The sequence below is a fragment of the Sitodiplosis mosellana genome, unplaced genomic scaffold (genome assembly GCF_009176505.1).
Source record: "Sitodiplosis mosellana isolate CC-2019 unplaced genomic scaffold, AAFC_SMos_1.0 Smas_scaffold_6064, whole genome shotgun sequence".
Taxonomy (NCBI): Eukaryota; Metazoa; Arthropoda; class Insecta; order Diptera; family Cecidomyiidae; genus Sitodiplosis; species Sitodiplosis mosellana.
The window spans coordinates 32,142-58,262 of NW_022601305.1; the positions used below are offsets into that span (position 1 = coordinate 32,142).

Sequence of the window (26,121 nt, forward strand, 5' to 3'; positions counted from 1 at the left end):
ATCCTGTATATCGTCTGCATTCTCTATGACGGCATTATGTGAGAGATCAAAAAGGTAGTTTAATTTGCAACATATTTCGAATTAATATTGAAGAAATGAAGAGAAAAAAAAATTCAAAATGAACTTAGTCACCCGATAGTAAGCCAGTTAAACTTGGTATAAGAAGCACAAGAATCAGGAACGTCTTCATTTTCATTCAATTTGACTTTGACTTTTTGTGTTTTTTAATAAAAATTTCCTAAATTGAGCACAAATTTCCTTGAAATTCCATAACAAACATAGACACTTCAAATTAAATTTCGACTGTGATACTACTGACTCCATATAAATAAAAGAACACGCCAAATTCAAACACACCCAAAATTAATCTCGGTTAGTAAAACATAAAAATTTGACCTCAAACACAACGCAATGCTATTTCGGTGTGTTCTTATCAAATATTCATACAAATACTTATCAAAAATGCATTCTTTACACAAAGAAGAAAATGAAATGCTAACGCCAAGTTTCACACTACGAATTATTTCAACTTTGACTGTCGCCTGATTGGAAGCAAAAACAAATTCAAACTGAATGTGTGAGCAATATTTTTTTTGATTGCATTCGACTCGTTCAAAATCTCCTTTTCCCCAAGAAATCGTATCTAATGTAGAAGAGATTGGGGCAAAAGAAGAACACCATTCAAGAACAGTAACAGCAATGACATAAGAAATTTAGGATTCAATTCAAGCCTCGATTTCATGTATTACTTTACATTAAAGCCGTCAAATGACTGCTGCTAGCGACGTCTCACTGCGACAACGTTAACTACAGTATACACAGTGCACTTCTTCTTCTTCTTCTTAACTTATGCCACTTTTTTCTGTTGTGAGTATGAAGCTTACGTTATCGCAGTGAGATGTCGCTTCAGCACCATATGGAAAAAGAAATCAAGACTCGATTCAATTCAAGTTAGTGAAGTTCAAATTGTCGAATGCAATAGAAAAACACAAAAGTCGAAAAAAATTATTTCAATTTGATATTCATAGATTGAGTTCAACTGAAGAAAATTCTAAAATGTCAAGCGTTCTGATCTACACCGAAGTTCCCATAATTCGGTCTGATATGGTGGCGGTCGGACAGTTGATAATTAATAGATAGAACGATGCCAAGCGTAAATATGTTCACATACACAGAAGCAGTGCTTTTAAAGCTCATACCAAAGTAACAATAGCTATAAATACATTTGATCCGCAATACATATGCATGGAAGTGCATTTTCACTTGTTCTAATTCCCAAAATATGTCTCTTTCACAAACTTTCTGCAAATGAGCACTCTTCCAAAATGAACGGTGGACTTTTAGTCTAAAAATTTCCAGTTGAAGGTATTATTCAAAAGCGACGGCGCCAACGCGAAAATGAAATCGGGTTAGACGAAGTTAAAAATCGATTTTTGTGGGAAATATCAACACCTTTGCTTGAATTAGACGTTAATTCATCGTCTCGTCATTAGTAGATGATGATGAGCTGATTTATGAAATACTATAACACCACGATTTGGTGTGACCACGGAAACATATTTTCATTCCATAAAGAGCTCGTCGACGGTCAAAATGATAATGATAATGAATGGATAGCGTCCAGCAATTTACGAAAAAAAGTACACTTTAATGTGATGAGAACCCTTTAATTTGCGTTTATATTATTAACGCGAACAAATGAGTCCAATTTTAGAACGTTTCAATTTCCCACACACAAGTATCGTAAGCGCGTTAAAAAAGAGAAATGTGAATTACTCACAATATTGCTTTGTTGGCATGAAGATTTGATGACACATTGACATCTTATGCCAATGTCTAGTATGAAAAAAAAACGAAAATCTTCTCAGATGCATCAAAAGTGTTGATAAAAAGCGCCTCCAATTTTCAAATATATTCCGTACAAATTTTGATAATTATTTATGTTAAACTCCTGAACTTAAACACAAAATTGAGGGATAAGAGACAGTGTTCTGCATGTAAACTCAATTAATCGATCGAAAGTGTGTAGACTTGGGCTTCAATGCACACAATCCATAATTTGTCACACACTTTTGATGGCATTAAAAAATATCATTGAATGATATTTTCAGTTGAGTTGAGGATTTTGAAGGGATGATGCGTTTGATTTTTATCAGCATGTCTTGCAAAGGAAACATTTTTTCTCAATCCAAGAGTTTGAGTTAAAAAAAACGTGTAGGAAAAAACGCTTTAATTCATTCACAACATTTAATCAAATCAATTCAAAACTTGAAGAAAACTCAATTTGGACTTGAATTAAAAGTGAAAAAAAGAACGAGAAAAATTCCGTGAAAAAATTTGTCTTTGGAATCAATCGAATTTATTTGATCATTTCCGTGAACAAAAGTTACAAAATAATTAAAAGGCTAACTTTTGACGTGACAAAGAAAAGAAAAATGAAACCATTAGCCACGACACAGCAAGTGTTCAGGTGGTTCTGCGTGTATTCGGCTGATGAAAACACCAACCAATGGGCAAAGGTTCCACATATCGTTTTCACCATTGTCATTGGCATATTAGAAGTGTGTGCTATAGCGACATCGGCAGCTTTCATCAACAAATTTGTGTCAATCGATTTTGATTCACCGCTTTTTGCATTCCTCCAAGTTCTTGGCCACACCGTTGGCTTGTACGGACTTCTATTCACTTTGGTTTTGAGGCATGAAATTGCGACGATTTTCAGGCGATTGTCGGAGATATACGATGAAAGTAGGTTCTATACTTAGCGATGCACGTCACCAGTTAATCGGCTGTTACACAGTACATTTGACCAGTTGCGACTTCGGTCAAACATTCGTTGTTGCGAATATGCATCAAAGCATACTGTGACTCGTATATATGGTTTACCAGTTACAACGTGTGTGCACAGCGCGCGAACTGAGACGAAGCACCACTTCGTGAGAAATCACGCGCCATGCACACACGGTGTAACTGGTAAACCATATACACGAGTCACAGTATGCTTTAATGCATATTCGCAACAACGAATGTTTGACCAAAGTCGCAACTGGTCAAATGTACTGTGTACCAGCCGATTAACTGGTGACATGCATCGCTGAGTAACAGATTGAGTTGATTCAAGGAAAATATGAACGAATTTCATGGTTTTTAAAATAAATTGAAAAGTCAATGCCTAATACCCAATGCCCATTGCCCATTCCAGTTGATCCATTCTTAAAATAACAGCCAATATTACATGCTCTAGCTAGAATTTCACAGTCAGAGCTAGAATAGACGTATGCGTGTTTATTGTGCTTAATTAAAAAAATGTCCATGCAGTGATGAAAAACGAAAATGATTTTTTCCAATTTTCCACCCACCACTTTTTCACCGTTTATTATTACGTCATTTATTAATTCGTTATCTAATGAAATCACAATATGACATTGTTTGACCATAGACACAGACGAGGCGTCACACCGACATTTAACTCGGGCAAATGACATGAGTGAATGGCTGTGGAAAATGTACTTAATTTACGTAATGCTGGGATGTTCCATCAACATATTTGGCACCTGTTTGGTTTCGACCATTTGGTGTTTTCACATTTACGGTCATTTCGAAGCGGATTTTATTTTTCGGCCGTACAAAATGGTGTAAGTTGCACTTGAATTAATGTTAATTGAATTCATGATTTACAGTTGCACTTGAATTCACAAGTTTTCGACACGGATATAGTAACAATATACCAGTATCAAGTCAAATTTGGTATGGAAATCGTTATCACATCACATTATTATTGGTATCAATTAGTTTCAAAATCATCTAAGTTTAATCATCATCGATTAAAAACTATATACTTTCTGATCAGTTTTCCATGGAGTTTCCAGTCACCGCTCGGATATTTCGTGGAAGTTATTTACGACGTTATCATTTCTGAGGCGTATTTCATTGCTAATGGCGCACTAATTCTCTTGTTCATTTCATTGTGTGTACATCATCGAGCCTTTCTTCGCTGCTTCAAACTCTTTACATGCAAATTGGATCTGATTCAAACTAATGGTCGGAAAAAATCAAATAAAAAACCAGACGACAAGAAAAAGGCGCTGTTCGAACTGATTCGCTTTCACGTTTCGATCAAAAGGTAATCTTCCCATTTTCGAAGAAGCGATGAAAAAAAAATTGTTTAAATTTGAACCGAAATGTTTCATTTTCAACGATTTCCTTAGTTTTTTCCTGGAATCCGCTCAGGTGTACAGTCCACACATTGCCGTCGTATTGATTTTCAGCACATTGATGATGGCCTGTGACGTTTTTCACATCGATCTGGTATTTGGTTTGGAAAAGAAAGCCTATTGGTTAGTCGAATTACTGGATAACGACTTTTTTCTCCAAATTTTTTTAGCAAATCAAGGATATCGACTCCCGAATAATAATCGTTTTGATTGGATTTTTCTGTGGCCTATCCAATTTATTCGTGTACTGTTATTTCGGGAAGGTGGCCAATGAGAGCTTTTCCGAAATGAACGATTGTTTATACGAAAGCAATTGGCATAACCTTCCGCTTGATTTACAAAAATGGCTCCCGCTTTTGATCAAAAACACACAAAAACCGATTTTTTACCATGGGTTTGGTGTGGCGGTGTTGCAATTGGAAACATTACAAAAAGTGAGTTGATTCATTCGAAGAATGATGCATTTTTTGCTTGCATGATTGAATCAATTTCATTCAAACATTTTGAAATTGATAATATTTTGTTTATTTGAAAGTAATTCGAAGAAGTCTCTTGCTTTCAGTTGTTGAAGACAGTGTTTACTTATTACATGACACTTAAGGCCACAACAACTCGTTGAATGAAGGATGGATTTGAAAACGCATCGAAAATATGAATAGATTATATTCGTTTGATTTTAGTAGGATTGCTTGAAATTCAGTTTACATTTTAGTATCTTCATTGTATTGAGTGTCTTATTTCCGGAAATAAAAAAGTTTGATTGTCATAATGCATTTTCTTCAAATCGTGCGAGATCGATAGCAATTTTTAGGAAGTTTTGATTGAACATGAGCATTTTTCCATCCATTTGAGCCATCAATATTGATTGTAACAAATCGCATTCACTTTACCTTGCAACTTTAGTTCCATGAAACTGCAGCTCTAGCCGCATAATTTAGCATTGGATAAATCGATAAAAGGATATGACTGACAATTTTTTGGGCTGCTTTTCTGTCCACTCGAAAAAAAAACAACTTTTTAAATTCTATTATGTTGACGAATGGAGCAAAGAAGTAAACTCCAAATAAACGACAGCAACGGTTTAAGTCATTTATTGAGTAATTGCTTAAAAATAGCCCATAAACCTATTATTTTCATTTCCCTCTGTCTTTTATTCGTTTAATTTATCTATTTTCACTTCAGAGTATAATCACACGGAAGGGAAACAATGAAATTCACTCTATAAACAGTTCCAAACTATGACCAAATGGCCAGTGGTTTTATCAATGTTGACACAAACCGACTGGATTATGACAAATAGCATTCTTGATAGCCGAGGTTAAGCTCATGTCACATCGTACCATTCACTTCAAAGCTTTGTGACATGTTCATTTGTCCACAATGTATGGCAATCTTTTTAATTTTCTTTTCTGTTAAAACAAAGTATTTGTCGATTTTTCATTTCCTGCGAATTAACAATCCAATTTTCCATATTTGAAGATACGAAATGAAAAAAAAAACGAGATGATTTTTCGATTATTTTTTAATTTTGGAATAATCTATGTTTTGTCAATACAGCACCTAATTTGAATTTAAAAAAAGAAAGGAACGAATATTTGAAGTTCAACAATTGAATCAATTGTTTCTAGTTGTTAAAAACTGATAATGTCCATAAAAATGAGAAATCTAATGATAAATTCAAATAAATTTTAGTCTAGAGCTAATGAAATGTTTAAACACAGTCAGAATAGCAGCAAGTGCACATTCAATCACAGCTCACACTCTTCAAATAATTGTGCGGCAGTATCTTTGATGTTATTTTCCGGGTTTTACTCGTTCCGTTATTCAAATTTGCCTCTATTATCGCTTTGCAAGCGATTAGAATTGGATGATTGAAGTATATAGCATACGAACTGTGCACAATCTCAATTTTTTTTTTATACAGTTACTGTATGCAAGGTCAGCGGACTTACCATAAGTATTATCAGAAGAAATTGAACACAATTCCGTTTGTTTTTTATAACACGAACTCAACATTTAATCACATTTGACGTTTCTTATTACAATTCATTTATGTGGAATGATTTTATTCAAAGAATCTATCGACTTTTTTTCTTACAATTCAACAGCCTCGTCATTAATCATGGAATGAATGATTTTAATTAAAATTAGCAAATAAATTTCATACAATAGAGATTCCTTTTTTCTTTTGGTCTTTTCTCCATCATAGGCTATTAGCCATTAGTTAGTTTCTGCTTTTCTTCAATTCCTCAATGAGAAATTTTCATTTGATTATGATTAACACTTATATCTATATAGAAATATCAATGATGCTGTCTAATGTCTATAATAATATTTTTCAGATGTAAAAAAATCAGTTAAATAAAATCACTACAATGAAAAGACATTTCCATTAGTTTATCCTCACTTGAGTTTCACTGAAATGACTCCTGTTTACAAATTAATTTTTTTTTATTCACTTAAAAAATTCATTAAAAAAATTCATATTTCATTCGATTATCTGCAATTTTGTTCAAGAAAATCGTTGCTTTGAAAAAATGCAGTTAAATTCATCGCAAACAAAATTTGTAAGAGAAAGTTTTGGTTTTTTTCTTCTTGTTTCATTCATTTCACTATTCTTCAATGCGTAAATTTATTACATCTTTACATTCCGTTGCTGTCACCGAATAAGACACGTCCAATCTTGGGATCTCAGATCGACTTTTTTTGATTGCTTCCTTCATGTTGTTATATGATAAGACGGCGGCGAAATAAAAAGCGATGAAAAATACTGGAAAATAGTCCAAATTTTACAGAACACTTTTCATTTTTGATTGCACAAAATTCGGGAAATTCATTAAAGCAAACATAGAGCAAACATTGAAACTGACTCTTCCAAATAGTGTGTTATAAAACTTTGTCTCACTAGGCTTTGGTATGCGCTAAATCCATCACGCTGAATAAATTCATGCGATAAGTCTATTGCTCTTCAGTTGTTCACGCATGAACGTTCATGCTTTGCAGTGAACGCATCGCTAAGTGGTAGTGAAGAGCAACATACCTCGTTCACCGCAAAGCGAGCGCATCACATTTATTGCATAAATCTATCGCATGAATTTATTCAGCATGATAGATTCAGCGCATAACAAAGCCTGTATCTCACACACACACATTGTGTCGACTGTCACACTGACTCGTTCGAGTGTAAATTGTAGTTAGAGTGAAAGAATTGTTGTTCGCAGTAGATTCAGTTCAGATGTTCTTGAGTTGAATTTGATTTTTTTTCTGTTTTTAAATTGAAATAAGACAATTAGTACCTGTCACAGGATAGATTATTCCTTGATCCCTGTGGAAATGTGATGATTTGTATTTAAAATAATCGGAAACTCCTTTGAATAGGACGAAAAATACGAAACCAATCCATAGACTCAGTGGCACCGCCCACCTATTAAATTATGGGACGGAGAGTGTAATATTTACAAGTCATACTCTATTATACTTTGAACTCACCAAAAGAGACTAACTAGCATCAATCCAGGCTTTTTCTGCAAAAAAAAAAGAAAAAAAAATTAAACATTCAACGATGTTTGAGATATGCTTTTCTTTTGTTTAAAGGCACTACTTCCAAGGCGCACGATTGTTCTCATATATGGAGACCGTCCACGATCGTATATTTGCTATTTCCAAAGCAACGATCAATAGACGATTCCAAAAAGATCGTACACGATTGCAATCGTGCGCGTTGAAAATAGTGCCTTAAGATGATTTGAATCGATTATTTTTCCTAAAACGAATGAAATAGTTCCAGAATTTTATTTCTTCTGAATTTTTTTTTGGATGAAAATGAAATCACTAAAACTTTTCAATAGAAAACATTGAAGAAAAGTAATGATAGAAGGACAATGTGATTTTCATTTAGAGTCTCACTTACTTTATAAATAGCAAACAGCCACGATATGGAAACGGTTAAATTCAGAACTGAAAATGTGTTGAAATAGAAATTTAATCAGTATAAAAGCTTTATTATACAGAAGTCTGAAGATCGTCTTCTTTGATTCATATTTCAATCGCTTCTTCTTTGTGTTTTTTTTTTCGGTCAATAAAAAAATTCGAGCACAAAAACTTACTCAGCATCGAAACCCCAACGAAAAATACTACCACATCTCTCTTCAGAATAAATAAACCAAAATACGCAGCCAATCCAAGTGTCAGTGCAATGCTCACAACACTAACTCCAATGCCAGTGACTTTCCAATCAAAGCACCTCTTCGATTTGAAAATGTCCATTTTGAGTGTTTTTTTTTTGTTATGTTTTCAACTGTGTTCGGAAGTTCCAGATGTGATTATGTCCAAGTACACTTGTCTTAGTTTGTGAACCGTTTACAACAGCAAGCGATGATAAGAAACTGTTGATGTTACATGCGTAATTAATGAGTATTTTTGATAAGAGGCTTAATTTTTCTTTGAACAAGATCCGTTGAATCACAATGAAATCATAGACTGGTTCACTTATTCAGGAATTTTTTTTTGTCTCGTTTATCTTTAGAACAACAAACGAAATCTCTTTTCAATTCGAAAAAATCCCGGGCAATATTGTGGTTTAGTAACCCATTTGACACTGTAAAGGTCAACCGTTGAAATGCGACAAATAAATCTAGAGCGACTGTTGTTTCGCTGTTCACCGACTCCGTGATACTGCACACGTAATGCGATCGGCTCAATGAAGTGCTGCTATTCTTGCTGTGTGTAGGTTGTTTATGTCACACACAGTCTCATTGCTGTTGCTTACATTCATTTGCATTCACAACGACACATAAAATCGCCGAGCAAAACATTTAAAAGCCAATTTGTCTCGATTTGTTTTTAAAGGCGGCATTTCCTTCAGTTAAAATGCGCGTGGATGTGTTTACTATCAGTTCGGTGTTTAAAACGAATAGAGGAAGAAGCATGCGATAAAGTGACTTTGTTGAAGCAACATTCACTCATGACGATAGACGCGCTCGTTTACTTTCGTTAATTTACTTGCGAGGAAAAAAAACTTCGGACCGTGGCACGCAAACCGAAACGAAATTACGAATAAGACAAACCAAAGAACAGAATAAACATGAACATAACGGCAGAACTATTGACGCATTTCGGATCACTCACTTGTCTGTATCGGACTTGTTTTTGCATCGGATTCACTGATTGAACTGACAATTTTCAGTGTAGAAAACATTTTTATTTAAATTCTTAACGAGAGTAAGTTAAATGCACTTGTGAACGGCTTATCATGGGCATTGAAATGATTCGAACCATATTGAAAAGCATTAAATACTCAACAAGTATTGGACATTTCTTGAGAAAAGAACTTCTATTTTTACCTAGCATCCGGAAGAGAAGGAAGAAATTCACATTGTTTTCATTTTGAATGGAACATCTGTTTTTATTTTAAACAATTGCCTACAATTTGAATTTAACTTCAATATGTTTCTTATGAAGAAAATAGTTTTTTTAATCCAATTGTCGTAAAATTTGTATTTTTTCTGCTTTTTTTTTATCGAATGTCATACATTTTTCTCATTACAATCAGTACGACGTTTCGATATTTCAAAACGTTTAAGATTCATTCAGATAATGTCATTTAACTTAGGTCATTTTTCCTATAACTTAAGTTAATCGTCAATTTTACGCTTTGCAACAGTCACAATTTGGTCCACAACCACACCTTTGCACTAGTCTATTTTCGTCTTTGTTTACGGATCGAGTTGCTAAAGATAGTTCTACATCAAACCGCTCTGCTTCGGGTTGGTTTCTTTTGAAACTCTCTTTGATCGGTTCATAGCTCCAAATAGCGATGAAATAAACGGCTAAACAAAATGCTGGAAAGATATCGAAAAAAATGAATATTGATACAAGTTTCATTTTTTTGTGAATGGAAACGAAAGGCGATTCAAGCCAAAATAATTAAAGATAAAAAAAAGAAAGCAAAGAAATGAAATGAAAAGAAATTGAAAGAATCAAACTGAAAACAAGAAAAAATTCCAAAGAAAAGTCAAGTTAAAAATGGAATTTTTGAATTTTTCTGATTTTTTCACATACCTGTCAGTGCAAAGATTAAATAGTCATGAAACAAGAAGGGTTGTCTTCCATCGACCATTCCGAATATTCCTTCGAGTATGACGAACAACATGAAACCGCCCCAAATTGTCAATATAAATCCCCACCAGATTAATGAGACTGAACGAGAAATTTATAAGAAAGACCTCAAATATTGAAGTTTAGAGAAATTTATAAGATTCTCACCACGCATCAAATTTTTCTTCTTCTATTTTTGCGAGAGAAAAGTGAAAAAAGAATTGAGATTAAACGTATCATTTAAGTGACTTTTTAGCTCACTGAAGTGAATCAATTGACCAAATTGGATATTATATAATATCATTCGAAATTCATGTACCTTGAATATCCCACGCAGCCAAACGATACTAGCTAGCAGATTCAAAACTGCGAAGAATAGAAAAATTGTGATTTTTTAATAATAGTTTTTCCCCTCGATAAATCCATGATCATAAATATACTGCCGGAATACCAAAAGACAGCCAATGACATCTCTAAACCAACTTATTGAATCATCGAATATTTCGAGCAACTTTTTTCATTCGTGTGTGACTTGAGTTGAATATAATCAACTTTACGGCGACACTAGCAGCTTCTCTGCACACACATCGTAGAAGAGAGTAAAAAAATCATAGTATTTTGGCAAATGCATCGAGTAACCATTGCAAAACATCAATACGTTTTGGCTAACGCGTAGTAACGGCCCACAGAGAAGCTGTTAGCGTCGTCGTAAAGTTGATTTTATTCTAGTAAAGCCACACACGTTTAAAAAGAGTGGCCGAAAAATTCAATGATTCAATGAGTTGGAATTGAGATGGCATTGACTGCTATGTGTCAAATGACTTACATTTGAAATGTATTGTGGCACTATCGCTATGGACATGATAACAGCTCAATGATGTTTTCAAGAAATGTAAATATCACTCGTTGAGCATGACTTACAAAATATGAACAGCGTAAAAATGAGAAAAACTTCGCCATCTATCAACAAGAACAAAGCAACGAAAAATGTTGCCAATCCAACATTTATTGCGATACCAATGTAACCAACTGTTACTCCGACAACTTTCCAATTTAAGCAGGCACTTAATCGATCCATTTTGAGTGCATCGATCTTTTTTCACAAAGCAAAACACGATTTAAAATGAGACAGATCAAACTTTTTCTTGTTACTTCGTTCTGTTCTATCTCTTCTAAAACTTTTGAATGTTATGAATGATTTGATGACGTCAAATTTTCAACTACTAAACTATCTAGAGAGCTAAAACTGAAGAAGATCCCAAAAAAGATTGAACAACAGAGTCAGAGTAGAAAAAACACTTCCATAGGATCACTGATTTCACAAAATTTTTCGATAATTGCATGGAACTTTGCAATTTCTAAGCGCAATCCGAGAAATCTGTTGTTTTTTTTCACGTATCGCACAAATGCTTTTTCAATACTTTTTTGTTTATCTCAATCTCAATCGAAAAACTGATTTTCTCGCATTTCAAACTTTAACGAAGCTATGTCACCGAAACTATTGAAAAAATTGACTTTAAAATCATTCAAAAGCAGACATTTTACTAGTCACAAGTTTCAAGCATTTAAACTGAACACTCTTTCTCCGTCAACAACTGGAAAAATACTACACGCAGCGTCATGAACTCTACCGTGACCACCGTTAATTCTGGTTCTTAATGTATGTTTAAGCGAGCCGCAAAATGCGACGCAGACGTTTTCAGAGCAAAAAATGCCCCTTCTCATTCTTTTACTTATTCCAAGTCTTCTTCGTATTCTCACTAACATTCTCTATCTTCTACGATATCAAGAGTAACCATACTCAGACGCGTCTCAACACAACAACCGATCAACGCCGGTACGTACGTTCATACGTTTGATATCGAAATAAAGAAATAGAATTAAAGCCAAAAGAAGTTGAGCGCACAAATTAGTATGCGTCTGCTGTTAACTGTTCATATCAAGTACTTTGCGGTAAGTGAGTGTGATAATGTGCAATGAACTAGATGAAATATTCACTTCGCCAGACAATGGTGCGGAAGAAGCAAACAAAGTAGAAAAATGAGAAGCACAAGAGGTTTTTAAGACATGCAAGACTACAGATATAGAAGTTTAAAGAAATTTTTAAGATTCTCACCACGCTTCACATCACCTAATGCTCATTTTTCAAGATGAATGCGTGATCTTTTTTGTTCATGTAATGTATGTGTAGTGTGAACACTGTGTACTCGCTTTGAACCATGTAATCTGAAGAATAGTTCCACAAGATACAAAAAGACTTTTTGGATTTTGATTCAATTTAGTGCCGCTTCAAACTCAAATGAGAATCTTTTAAATATAAAAATAAATTTATTTTGTTATTAAATTTCTTGATAAAAAAGATGATAAAAATTTTTTTATTAGAAGAATAGTGATAGTCATTGCTGTTGTTTTGTAATGGGAGAAATTGGTACGTATGATGAATTCTGAATTTATGAGCCTTTTAAAAATATGCATAAATAAATGTAAAATCGACGAATGGCTGAACATTTCTGTGAATAAAATGAAAAACTTAATATCTAAGCACAAGTCAATGAGATTCATTTACGGTACATTTTCATTTCTTTTCTCAGAGATTTTGATCAAATTGCACTTGGCATTTAATTCTTCAATTTCGGCAGGTGTCATCGTATACACAGCGTTCAATCGCATATTTTCCAAAATATCTCTTTTCATCGATCTGAAACACAATGCAGCGACGATAAGCAACGCAATGTTGAATGCTGAGAATAGAAAAAATTATGACCGAATTAATAAAAAGTGATATTTTATGATATTTTAAAAATGATAAAAACGTGCATATAAATACCTGTTGCATAAATGGCACCATATCGACGATGACCAGTGTTACTGAACTCAGGAATTGTTTTCCCATAAATGTAATATGCGAGAAAGCCTATCCAAAGGACCAACGAAGCTACCCAACAAGACAATGATGTCAAAATAGATTTTGATTTCACCTGAAAGTTGAGGATTTGAAGCGATTTTCAGTGAATACATCTTTGAAATTTCACTTGGATTTATAAATAACGGTACACATGGCTGTCATCGTGTGTAAAGGTGTAGATAAAAGCTTCTATTATACTATTAAAATCCAGTTTATTAAACTTTTTTTTTTATCAAATCGATACTAATTGATTTCATCGACGGATACACTGATTTGAAAATACTGTGCGACTGATCAAACCTTTTTCAAATCGTCCTTATCATAAAAATCAATTCTCTCACAGTAAATTTGATGAAATACTTGATCCATGGATTACCTTAGCAATTCCAAACACCCAAGTGCACGTAACGGTCAAATTCAAGCCTGTGATCGAAAACTGATATTTAGAACATTCTTTATTTGATAATATGAATAGAGTGAAATCAACTGAAATCCATGCATGAAACGTCTTTGTGATCGATTTGAGAAGAAAATATAACTCACCAGATATCAAAAATACAACGAAATAAAAAAATCCCGAATGTAAAGATTTAGGTAGTAATGAGAAGTACGATATTTGTCCAACTGTGTAGGCGGAAATCAGCCAAGAAACTAATAATGCGACGATATTCCAATCGAAATCAGCTTTTTGGGTACTTTCTTGATTAGTTCCCTTTATTGATTTATAACTCATTACGAAGAAGAAGTAAAAGACGACGAAAAACACTGCAAAATGCGAAAATAATGTCATCGAAATTAAATTAAACATAATTTTTGAACTCAACTTTTATGAATTTTTCACACACCTGTTAGCACATAAATGAAAACGTCTTCAAGTCGATATAAATTGCCGATTGATAATGCTATATCCTGTGAGATCACAACAAATATTGCATTAATCCAGAGGTATATTGGAATACCCCACGAATATAATGAAATTAGCATCAAGTGTGTTTTATTCTATCGAGCGACACATTTTTAAGAAGAAAAGAAAATAACACATTTTAATAAATTGAAGTGAATTGTGATGGTTTTGAAGAAATGATAATGTTGGAGAGGTAGTTAATGGTTTTGATTGAAAAAAGTAAAAATCACTCACTATATCAAGACCAAATACCCATAAAACAGCTGCGGCAACATCAGAGACTGAAAATTCAACAATTTTTTTGAATGGATTTATTTGGATTTAAATTTTTAACTCATTAAAGCTGCGATTTAATTCGAAGCCCTTTCAATCTTCTTCAATTGTCGGTGAAAACTTACAAAATATCAAAATTGGAATAAGTTTGATGGTTCCAATTCGCATGAGAATATACGCGAAAAACGCTACATGTCCCGTACTGAATGCTACTCCAAGGTAGCTCAAGAATTTTCTGCGTAGTTTGTGATTAAAGCAGCTATTCGAATGGCCGTTAGTCATTTTGATTGTCACTCTTTCAACACAACGATAAATATAGACGATAAATGTTTGTTGATTTCACAAGTTGAGCACGTTTTGATGAAACAATCTTGGGTCGAAGCCAAAAAATTATGCTCTCAATGTTTCATTCACAAATGAACACAATTTTATATAACACATGGAACGTGAAACGAGCAAAACACAACACTATTTTCAACTAGAACTGTTTTTGTGGCTGACTTTTTAACGCTTCTGGTGCTTCTTTAACGAATAATTATTCAACTATTAATCCGATTTAGGAATACGATAAATCATTTATTATAAATGCTTGTTAATTCAATGAAAATGACTATTTTTGTTCCAATTTTTGTATTGCTTATTCATTTAAGGCGTACAAATTAGCCTTTACACTTTGAGATAAACTAAAAAAATCGTCATTTTATTTTCGATATGAACTGAACAAATCAAAATTCATTTCGCTACTGACAAAGATAACACAATTTGAGTTACTTTCGCGCCACTGTGTTCTTTTTTCACGGCGCAATCTCCGCAAACTATTGACACCAAAGTTTTTTCTATGGTTGAGCCCCATGTTGTGTGTGTGTGTGTGTGCGCGCGGTTTTAGAATGTTTAAAATTATTTTTATCAATATTCGTATCCGTTAAGAATCAAGTATCCGGCATGATACTATACGATGCTGTGTGACACAGCTACACACTTTGATGTGCTTATAAAAAGGCACTTTACACAAGGCCATTCGAAGTAGATCATAAATTTTTACAGTTATTTCCACACAAAGCATTCCATTTCACCATAAATAGTCTAAAAATAAATGGAATCGTTATTTAATCATAACAGTATATATTTATTCGAGTTATATGGACGACATAAATCAATTTTAATTAATTCATTAAGATTCTTATTTATTGAACGGAAAATAATAACAAATAGTCTTCGATTCATAGATTTTATGAAGAAAAAAAATGGAATTTAAAATTAGCAACTTGTGTGGTATAAATGGCATTTTTGAGACATGTGGCTCAAGTTGATGACACGGTGCAAAATGTTTGATTACATTGACTTCAGTTGAGTCATGTAGAGCAATTTGTGTGGATTTGTATATAGTATATACCTTACAATATACAAGAGTTTGAATTGTCAGTCTAATCGTGTGTTGAGAAATTGAATTCACAACTTTATTCTAACTTTTTTTTTTATTAGAAGATATTTTTAGATTATTTTGTATCGAAAAAAAAATCAGATTCATAACGGTTTTGCTTATGGCGCTGGTAGCACTGCGAACTTGTTTTTTCGTTCAACATCAACCGACTGAAATGATACCTAGCGGATATGCTGGCCCTTTAAATTTTATCTCAAAATCCGCAATGGTCTTTTCTCAAGAAACAGTTCAGTACCAACAGCAGAACAAGTGTCTTAATCCTTTCGCTCACATTTTGTTCCAAAAACAGTAACCGATCCTCAATTGGTACCTGTACCATAATCCGACATCATTGTATTCCAAGAAAAAGGGCTAACGAAACAGTAAAAATGGTTGCATTGAAATGTAAATAAAAGCCGTAGCCAGCCAAGCAAAGGTATCAGTTGGTCTTGAGATATTGAACCGTAAACATCGTAAGAGCTATCACACAAGTTTGAACGATATTCCAGTGCAATCATCATTGTGTTTATTTTTTATATTAAAAAAGAAAAACTGAAAAAAGGTGAATCGAAAATGTCATCGATAATTTTCGCACAAAATACGACTCCCGAGGTGGAAAAAATCTTTAAACTGTTCCTTTCCAAAATTGACATCGAAATAGGTGCAACTTTGGAAAAAATTGCATCAGAAATGCAATTGCAAGAAATATCCTTGGACAAGGAATTCAACGAACGTTTCTTTTCGGCCACAATCGACCAGTAAGTATTTGAATAATTTTTTGTGATTTTTTTTCCGATTTGTTTCCAAAGTAATTTCGATTTTTCAGTTCTTTTTCTTTGCATCAAAAAACGACTTCCATTCAAATGCCTAATAATTTACAACTTTTTTTTCTATTTGCAGGGTTAAAGGCTCATTCAATGCATTTATGAGCAATTGTCGAGATCGTTCGAATTTAACAGTAACAGACGAATCGATTTTTGTGCCGATGAAATGCATTGTGAAAGCTTGTGATTCAACCGTAACTGAAATCACCAAGCCGAATAAAACACTTGTGCCAACTTCTATAGCTGGAAATTCACACAATTTTAAGGGTGAATCGTCAAAACGTCCAGCAAAAAAACTGAAGAGATTTGTTAAAGCGAATCCTGTTTGTTATTCGAGCTCTCCTTCCTGTTTCGGCATAGAACACAAATGCCCTATTTGCTTCAAGCAATTCGTAACAATGCTCGCATTGTGGGTGCATCAACAAGAGACGCAACATTACTTGAATATGGTTCAGAATACGCCCAAGCATCTGCGGCCATTGAAACTCTTCGAGTTCAGCCAAATTGATGATGAATTGATGCTACCATCACGGAAACTATCTCCCGGTTCCATGCGAGTGAAGCCGATCAAATGCAAATTTTGCCCTCGAGAATTCACACAGAAAACTTTCCTGAAGAAACATGAAGAGAAACATCAAGCTCAAAACGACACACAACTAAACACCACGTCAAAAGGTCGACTAACTTGTTTCAAATGCACCGTTTGTTCGAAACAATTTAGCAAGAAACTGTTATTCGTTCAACATCGACAAACGCATGCCAAGGCAGAATTTAGTTCGAGAAAATAGTTTTTTGGGTTTAATCACACGGATTCTGTATGTATATATAATAATTATACAATATTTGTAATCATAAAAATAAGAAAGTTTAATTAAGATCCGGTCCAATTTGAGTCACAAATTAGCATTAGATTGTCCTTCATTTAACGAAAATAAAAACTCTTTAAAAAATATAAATCATTTGGAAATTTTCAATTTATTCTCCGTCCACAGTCAGCCAATGGGCAATAATGATTTTGAAATAATTGCAGGAAATTTATTCATTTCAATGCATAGGAAATGTGCAGTTTATTTTTCGTCAAAAATCTCCCCAATTTAAATTCTTTTTCCTTCAGAAAAAGCTCCCAACAAAATTGGTTCATTCGTGGCCAAATAGTTGGTTCAATGTCTCATCAGGCATTTATTTTCGAATCGTTGCAAATGAATATTGAAATCATGTACCGAAAATTGCCTGTGTGCGATTATCGGAGTTTTTGCAACTTTTCTTGGGATTAGGTTGCTACTTTGCACGAATTTGCACAGGTGCTGCATGGAAAACGTCTGACATCTCATTCCAAGCGCTGCGAATCCAGTGTCAAAAGTTGTGACTCAGATCGTTCATTGCTTACTGCAAACTTTTTTTTTATATTTGTTAAAGTACCCATATGTTTTCTGTGCGGTGGAACGAAGCCCGCCCCGTTGCACAGGCGAGATAGTGCACACAGCATTAGCGAGAGCAGTACAGCACACTGTACTGCTCTCGCTCTAACACACACTGCAATGCGTACGTACTAACTCAGCATAGAAGCGTAGTGCGCCAATATACTCACATACACTAGTACACAGTGTGTAAACTCAGTCGTTGTAACATGCGTACAACCTGTGCTTCTCTCCCATAAGAACCAATGTATTTGACGTGACAGTGAATAGCGGTAGCGCCTAAATAGGATCTGCGGCAACTTAAGGAACTATCAATACTTCTTGTTATTGCGAAATTCATGACAACAACAACAAGTATTGATAGTTCTTGAAAATTCCGCAAATTGCGAATAGACGCCACCGCTATCTTGCGCCGGTCAAAAGCACAGTTTGCATGCGTATAAGTGAGTTTGTGTATTGGCACTCTGCGCTCTAGGCTTCTACGTACGTATGCATTGCAGTGTGTGTTACAGCAAGAGCAGTACAGTGTGCTGTTCTGCTCTCGCTAATGCTGTGTGCACTATCTCGCCTGTGCAACGCAGCGGGCTTCGTTCCACCGCACAGAAAACATATGGGTAGACAAAAAAAACGTTCATGAGTGCGTCCAACGGCGTAAACGAATTGGAATAAGATTCACTGAATGAGCTCATCGCAAATTCGTGTTTTACTTTGTTTTGTTAGTGTTATGCATAGGTTACGCGAATTTGCTTCTTTTTCCATCGAAAGATAACATAAGCAGTGTTCAATTGTGTTCAATTGGACAATACCAAGTCTTTTCCTTGTTAAATGCTCAAATTATTCTATTATTCACACATGAACAGTGTAAATGACGATCGCTATTCGTTTCTTCATAAATTTGATTGTTGTTTGATTTGAATCAAGACTAAATTTATTGTGAATACAAACAACATGAATCTAATCATGTTTCGCCAACTTCCTTTTGACCGACTATTGCTAGTATAGTGCATAATATTAAACGCACACATTCATTTTTCATTGTTTTCTAATTCCGCGCGAAAAAAATTACATTAAGTCTTAATAGAAATGGATGCGTTTAGTATTATGGTATCTAGCGTTGCTTTGCCCAACTGCCCATTGACACGATACTAGCAATCGTCGCTTTTGACTGTTGAGTTCTTGTGGTTTAAGTGCATACGGATTGAATTGGAACATTAAATTGAAAATGATCTTACTAAAGGCACTATTTCCAAAGCTCACGATCGCTCACGATTGGAAATAGTGCCTTAAAATTTATTTCATCAATTTTAATTGTTAAAAATTCAATTTATTATGTTTAAATTTAGACGCATCCATGTGGATATACAAATACACAACTAGAGATTAAATTATGAAATGAAACTTATGGTTAGACGAATTACAATCCTCTATTTCTTCTGCACTTTCAGCTTTCCATTTTCTTCTCTCTTTTTTTGCATAACAAATCCATTTTGCATCGTTTAATACTTAATGAAAAATTGAATTGTATCCTAAACATTTGCCTTAATGTTGAGATGGAAAACTATTTCTGAAAAATTTCTAAAAACGTTGGAAAAAATTGACTTTATTAAAGCAAAGTGTTCAATTTACATTTTTATTATAAAAAGAATGATATGAAATGGCATTTTGAATGAGCTTGAAAGTATTGTTCGAATGGTATACAAGAAATATGAAATTCTTAAATAAAATGGTAGAAAATTATGTGAAAAAAGTGCATTTTTTCTCAACGGCAACACAATATTCATTCACAGTAAAAATATTCTTTAATTAACGAAGTAAGTTGATATTACTGCTAGTCCTATCTACTTGTGATTTATTCAGAGAACCTTGCGTTTTTTCGTTTGTGGACCTATTCTCTTTGCGTTTATGCTTCGATATCCTGATGGGTGGCACTCCCATTCGCTACTTAAGCCCGCCTGAAATTCATTACAAGTATCGGTATATGAAGTTGGTATAAAGAAATCAAATTCGTCCAGATTTCGGAACTGTGACATAAAGTGAATCGCTTCATTGGCTGATGTTTTGTAGCAAGAGATTTTTATATTCTTCAACAACGGTAGTGATTTCGCTATTTTCAACTGCTCCACAGCACTCAAACTGTTAGTTTGCAGTGTTAAATCTTGTATTCCAGGATATTTATCAATGAAACTGAAGAGTTCATCATTCAATCCAGTGGTAAATCTCATCTCTAACTTTTTAAGTTGGACAAATGAAAAGGGAATTCTCGCTGTACTATTACTATTAATAACAATTGCAAACTCTTTCACATTTTCCAAATATATTACACTATCAATTGAATTGGTGTATGTAGGTTCTCCATAAAATGATAATTTCTGAAGATTTCTCAGACCTTTGATCGCATTTCGAAAGTCAATGGAATCTAGAAGAGGATTTTCTGTGTAGAAACTTATTTTTTCCAGTTGTGGATTCACGCGTAAAATGGGAGCTAAAGTATCACCGCATATAGTTGACACACAAAGTGAAAAATGGAATATTTTTAAATTCGGAAAATGATTTGAAAATTTGGCAAAAATGTGCGGCTTAACTGAGTTTTCACCACCCCAAAATTCGACGATTAATTGTTGCATATTTGGAAATAATCTATTGATAATATCTTCATTATTAGCAACATAACAACCATGCAAAAGTAGGTATTGAACTTTAGAAAATGACTTCCGGAGATGTTCCCAACCCTTTAGACTATTACATATTTTGATATGGCTTAAAGAGTCAAAACAATATTCGTTTATGTAATTTAAAACATGTTGATCGTGTAAAGTTCCTTCTCCTGTTAATGATAAGATGATATTGGAAAACATATGCCCGAAACAGCGTATCAGTTGCAAACTGGACCTCAAGCTACGAATTTCGATCATATTTTTAGTTATTATAGTAAGTGGTTGATTTCGCGAAAAATATATTCCTTGAAAGTTTAACCATTTTTCTCTATATTTTCGACCGAAAATGAAGTTAGCTGCCTGGTTCAGTCGCTTGTTTGAACATGCCGCGTTCAGAAGATCCCCAAACTCCAAATACTCCAAGATATCCTCGAGACAGTCAATGTTAAGACCCGTTATCTTCATCCTTTCACTTTTTGATCCACCGATATTTCTCCAAAATTACAATTTATTTCACTAGTTTTTAAATAAATTTTCCGGAACGTCTTCACTTTTTGGGAGTCGCAATTTGTTTTTTCACAATTTCAATTTATTTCTTCTTTTAACTTAAGGATCGGTTGGTTGAGCAGACTTTTCGAATAGCAGGTATATTGTAAAGAACTGATTCGTTCTTTGTTTAATTTGATAGCTTCAACTGATTTCAATGTTTTGAATAAATCACTAGAGAGAATTTAAGCCAAGTTTCACCTTTGACAATCTGTGTACTACTGTGGCCAATGAAGATTTTGTTCGGTTATTTATGATGGACAACATTCAAACAAAAACATGCACAGTGCTGACATTCGTCTACGAAAAACACAGAAAATGAAGGTACTGCACTAATGTCTAATCACTCGGTCTGCAGGTAGAATGTGTTTTATCTCCGTTTATTGACATTTCATTTGAAAGACCTCCCTCGTAGTGAGCCCAACTCACATCTTTCTATTATCGTATGTTGTCGTAAGTAAGTACAACCAAATATGCAGTTGTTCGAATCATCCGTTTACCAGGAATAAGCAAACAAATATGACTGCATACCAACTGTTGATCAAGCCTTGTATTTGGCATATTTCTATGCTAGGATAGATATTCTATTTCAGTATAGCTGGTCGGCATGTGGCACACACAAACACATACTCTTGCATCTCGTTGTACACGGTCGTTCGTGTAAGAAAGATGCGCGCGCAAACATGTTCTCACAACAATACCGCTGCGCGAATACATGTTTACGCAAGCGTGTGTGTAATTACAAACCAAAACCATCAAATCCAACTGCTACGTGATGATTTAAACACCAAATTCCTTCAACTCTGAAAATATGAACTAAATCTGAAATCGATGCAGCAGAATATGAATGAGCAAATGTTTTTGAACGCGTTCTTTCACTGCAAAGCTATGCACTATGGTCCATCCAAATAATGAAGTTACAGAAGTAAACACACGGATAACAAATTTAGGAAAACTGTTTTTTATTTACTAAACTATATCCAACAATTGATTCGACTCTACGATTTTACCCAAGTTTCTTGAGTTAAAAAGGACATACAAAACAATTTCGTGCTTCGTTTCTATCACGTTTTCATAAGCATCCCTTGTTTCACTTTTTTTCTCTTTCCATTTTTTTATTTCATCAAGAGAAACTCCATTTTATTCTTATGACTTGTTTTGGTTTTTTCAAGTTATTTCTCCACGTTTTGATGAGAATGTTCTGTTTTTCCCATATGCTTTCCATGTTTATTTGAAGCTAGCTATTGCTGTACACTCGGCATTCAAATCCCTATTTTCAGTGGGCGCCGCTATGTAGAGACCATTTGCCTGTTGTAGCTGGAAATCTCGTTTCATTGAACAGTAGCTCAGAATTGCGATCACATATATCACCATATAAATTGCTGAAAATCGAGTAAATTCAGAAGATTGTCAGTATAAGATTGTCAGTTCTAATAAAAACGGCTGCGACGTGGAATAAAGTCGTTAGTGCTTCTAAATACCTGTGACTTCGAAAACTGCTATATGATACTCCACAATAATTCGATCAAATGTGTGATATTCATTGTATAATTCACGAGATAGAGCACACAAAAATGCAGCCAATGGCAGGAACCAACAAATGAGCGATGCAGCTAGGTATTTCCATTTGTTCTGTTGAAAGAAATGACAATTTATAACCAAATGTGTGCTAATATACGTTTCGTGTGGAATGGTGTAGGTAATTGATACCCAAAATGACACATTTGATTTTTAGAATAAGAAGAAAAGTAAAAAAAAAATCAAGCAATGAAACATTTCATTGAAATAATTGGATTATTGCTGTAAATTTGATATTTGTCTATCGATTTTTGGTTTTTAAAAAGCCAAATTCAATCATCAATCATACCTTAATCGCGCCACAGGCCCAGGTGATAGCGGCTGTGAGATGCAAAACTGCAGAAGAATCAAATCACCACCAAAATTTGTTTTATTTCTCAACAATTTGTTCATTTCTTTCTATATTATTCCGCTTGAATCGATTTCATTGAACATTTCCATAGAAAACATTTCAATTTGAAATTGACAAACTGATTTTTCATTCGTTTAGCAAAAATAAATGCAGAAAGAAACATAAATGCAGGAAAAAGTTACTCAAACTCACCAAAAACCAGCCGCTTTATCCAAATGTCGTGATGCTGAAATATCGGCGATGATCGAAGTAATAGCGACTGTGCAATGGAAAATGCCGTCAACAGCCACACAGCTGCCACACCGGCAATTTTCCAACCCAAATTCGTTGGCGGATTCTTTCGTTTTAACGGCGCTTTTATTGACACATAATTCAGTATGATGAACAAATAAACAACGAAGAAAAATACTGAAACGAAGGCAAGAGTTCATTTTCAATCGTCAAATATCTTGTGGAATTCAAGGAAACCACTCAGGAGTGAAGCAACAGAATTTGTTTGGCATATCTTTAAAGTTTGAATTTCAAACTTGCATTGAATGAAATTTTTTTAATTGAAATTGGATTTTGAGTCGGATTGTTTAATTCTACATGAATTTGGCTGTAAAATCACCTGTTAGCGCATAAATGACCACATCATTTGTGCCTTCTACAGCAATTAAACCGGGATATTGCTTCTCAAAGGCATTTTGCAGCACGATCAAGAATAAGTAACTCGTCCACAGTTCCAATTGTAGCCCCCAACAAACGATCGAAGCCATCATAAATTCGGTGCGATTCTATGGATGCAAGCTCGTTATTACAGAGATGTGCTCGTTATTGAATGTTTTGCAAGTTTTTCCGGTTAAAAATGAAAAATGATTGCAAATATGAACATTCTCCAGGAAAAGAATGGTTTGAATTAGTCCATCGAAGGTGTTAGATCCAGCAGATCATAACAAATCCGAGAACATTGAATTCAAAAGTAAATACCAAAACAGTATTTTTTCCGACTTTTCTTACGTACCGCGTCTAAACCATTAAACCAGAAGAACGCCGCCACCAGATTTGAAACTGAATCATAAAAATAAAGAGAGAAAGTCATTAAGGCCCAATCAGAATGCTTTGTGAACAGAAAAAATAAGAGGATTATTCTTTTAATGTGTTTTTTACACATTTTCTCGAACTTTTCGCTTAAAACGTTTGACGAATGTGATAAATTCGTTATGTCTAGTCATAATTAGATCGAGATTCATTTTTAAGCCGAAAAAGGTGATAAAATCCATCTTTTTAGTGTGAAAAAGAAGATTAAAACCCAAATATTCGCTTCGAATTAAAAAAAAAAGGTACTTAAGCCTAGAGCAAACCGTCTCACACAGGTGTTTAAACTTACAAAAGATCAGCACAGCAAAAATTAATCGCACTCCTAATGTCATAAAGACAAATCCAAAGAATGCCACCAGTCCAAAGCTGAAGGCAATGCCCAGACAGGCAATTACTTTACTCGAAATTTTCGGGCAAAAATTCGATCGTTCGTTGTCCATTTTGAGTTGGTTTGAAACGTAGTTTAAAAACAAATTGACGATATTGATTTGGAATACAAGACACGTTTCGAACGCAGTGGCCTTGATGTCGTGCCGAAATACAATGGTTCTTATTTAATTGTTCTCAATGCCGGTGACACTCCCTTCGTTCGAATTATTTGTAGAGTTTTTCGAATAAAACTGCCGCTTCCTTTGTTCATCCAATCTGAAAAGGCCCTTTGTGTTTTTGAGCTATAGTTCAAATATACACGAGTTTAACAATATTTGCTCCAAAGTATCAAAACTCAATCACACAGAATCAAAACACTGTGGCTGCGCCAACTGATTTTACAAAACTGTACGCAGACGCAATCTTCGCATCGGCCGGAACCAGTTTTGATTCGGTTTACAAACAAGTGCTGCGTGTATGCGTTAATATACACTAGTGTTCAATGCACACGTATGTCTTGAGCTCAAAGCGACGTAAACAATACACGATCATACATGTTTATGTAATATCACTGTATCTAATACACACTCGATCGCATGGTCCAGTGAACCTTTCTGAATGTAAACAATAGCGTTTGAATGTAGTATTGTTAGCGTGTTTCAATGTATTTGAAATGAGATGAATCGTCTGTCATACAATCGCATATGTATTCTATAGAGTACAGTCGTGTCTCGATAACTTCATGAACTCTTATGTGCGGTTTGTGTGTGTGTTTTTTTTTGTAAAATTAACTCATATTCTGAGTTTGATATCACTATCTCGTACGCATCAAGAGCGAAAGAGAGATAGATTTACAATTTTACACATTCGACAGGATTTCTTAGTAAGACAAAGCCTTAACTTTAGATCTAATGATTGTCAAAATAAACCGATTTAATTTTTTTTCTTTGCATCGCAAATGTTGAAACAGCTGGAAAGAAAGAATTGAAAGACACTTTCATATAATACTTTATTTGGTTTGTATTTTTACCATTATAAATAACCGAGAAAAGGCTACAGTGAACACAGTGATAAACAGATCGTCCAAGGTGAAACTTGACTTGATTTCTCTCTAGTGATTTATTCGAAAGTTTGTAATCAGTTGAATCTGTTCGATTCTAATAAAAAAGAGAAATCTTTTTTTATCCTCATTCCTATAAAATAACAATCAATTTCATTTCAGAAATATTCTTCAGCGTAAAGAGGAAAATATTAATTGTGAAATAAAGTTCGAATTGCAAAAAGTATAACCGTTTTGAGAAAAAAAATCAATTGTAATTTTGGAGAAATATCGGTGGATCAAAAATTGGAAGGATGAAACTAACGGTACTGAACGTTGACTGTCTCGAGAATATCTTGGAGTATTTGGAGTTTGGTGATCTTCTGAGCACAGCAAGTTCGAACAAGCGACTGAAACATGCGGCTAACTTCGTTTTCGATCGAAAATAT

At 34.2% G+C, this 26,121-nt stretch overlaps 4 protein-coding genes across 4 annotated transcripts; 1 reads left to right on the forward strand and 3 right to left on the reverse strand.

The window, feature by feature from the left end:
* Positions 1–3,400: 3,400 nt before the first annotated feature.
* LOC129573416 (odorant receptor 82a-like) lies at positions 3,401–4,897 on the forward strand. Its single transcript, XM_055453909.1, has 5 exons — positions 3,401–3,635; positions 3,851–4,123; positions 4,209–4,308; positions 4,385–4,648; positions 4,777–4,897. The coding sequence occupies exons 1-5, from the start codon at positions 3,484–3,486 to the stop codon at positions 4,831–4,833; spliced, it is 846 nt and encodes a 281-aa protein (XP_055309884.1). The 5' UTR covers positions 3,401–3,483; the 3' UTR covers positions 4,834–4,897.
* A 1,314-nt stretch (positions 4,898–6,211) lies between these two features.
* LOC129573396 (uncharacterized) lies at positions 6,212–8,899 on the reverse strand. The gene is made up of 5 exons (XM_055453881.1): positions 8,321–8,899; positions 8,125–8,171; positions 7,704–7,738; positions 7,511–7,638; positions 6,212–6,984 (listed from the first exon to the last, which is right to left on the reverse strand). Exons 1-5 carry the CDS (start codon positions 8,478–8,480, stop codon positions 6,827–6,829), a joined length of 528 nt encoding a protein of 175 aa, XP_055309856.1. The 5' UTR covers positions 8,481–8,899; the 3' UTR covers positions 6,212–6,826.
* Positions 8,900–9,705: 806 nt separating this feature from the next.
* LOC129573402 (uncharacterized) lies at positions 9,706–11,892 on the reverse strand. The gene is made up of 5 exons (XM_055453892.1): positions 11,232–11,892; positions 10,630–10,676; positions 10,479–10,500; positions 10,275–10,412; positions 9,706–10,054 (listed from the first exon to the last, which is right to left on the reverse strand). Exons 1-5 carry the CDS (start codon positions 11,386–11,388, stop codon positions 9,861–9,863), a joined length of 558 nt encoding a protein of 185 aa, XP_055309867.1. The 5' UTR covers positions 11,389–11,892; the 3' UTR covers positions 9,706–9,860.
* A 10,366-nt stretch (positions 11,893–22,258) lies between these two features.
* On the reverse strand, positions 22,259–25,017 carry LOC129573400 (uncharacterized). Its single transcript, XM_055453891.1, has 7 exons — positions 24,554–25,017; positions 24,188–24,234; positions 23,795–23,960; positions 23,377–23,592; positions 23,122–23,168; positions 22,736–22,886; positions 22,259–22,636 (listed from the first exon to the last, which is right to left on the reverse strand). Exons 1-7 carry the CDS (start codon positions 24,702–24,704, stop codon positions 22,482–22,484), a joined length of 933 nt encoding a protein of 310 aa, XP_055309866.1. The 5' UTR covers positions 24,705–25,017; the 3' UTR covers positions 22,259–22,481.
* Positions 25,018–26,121: the final 1,104 nt, after the last annotated feature.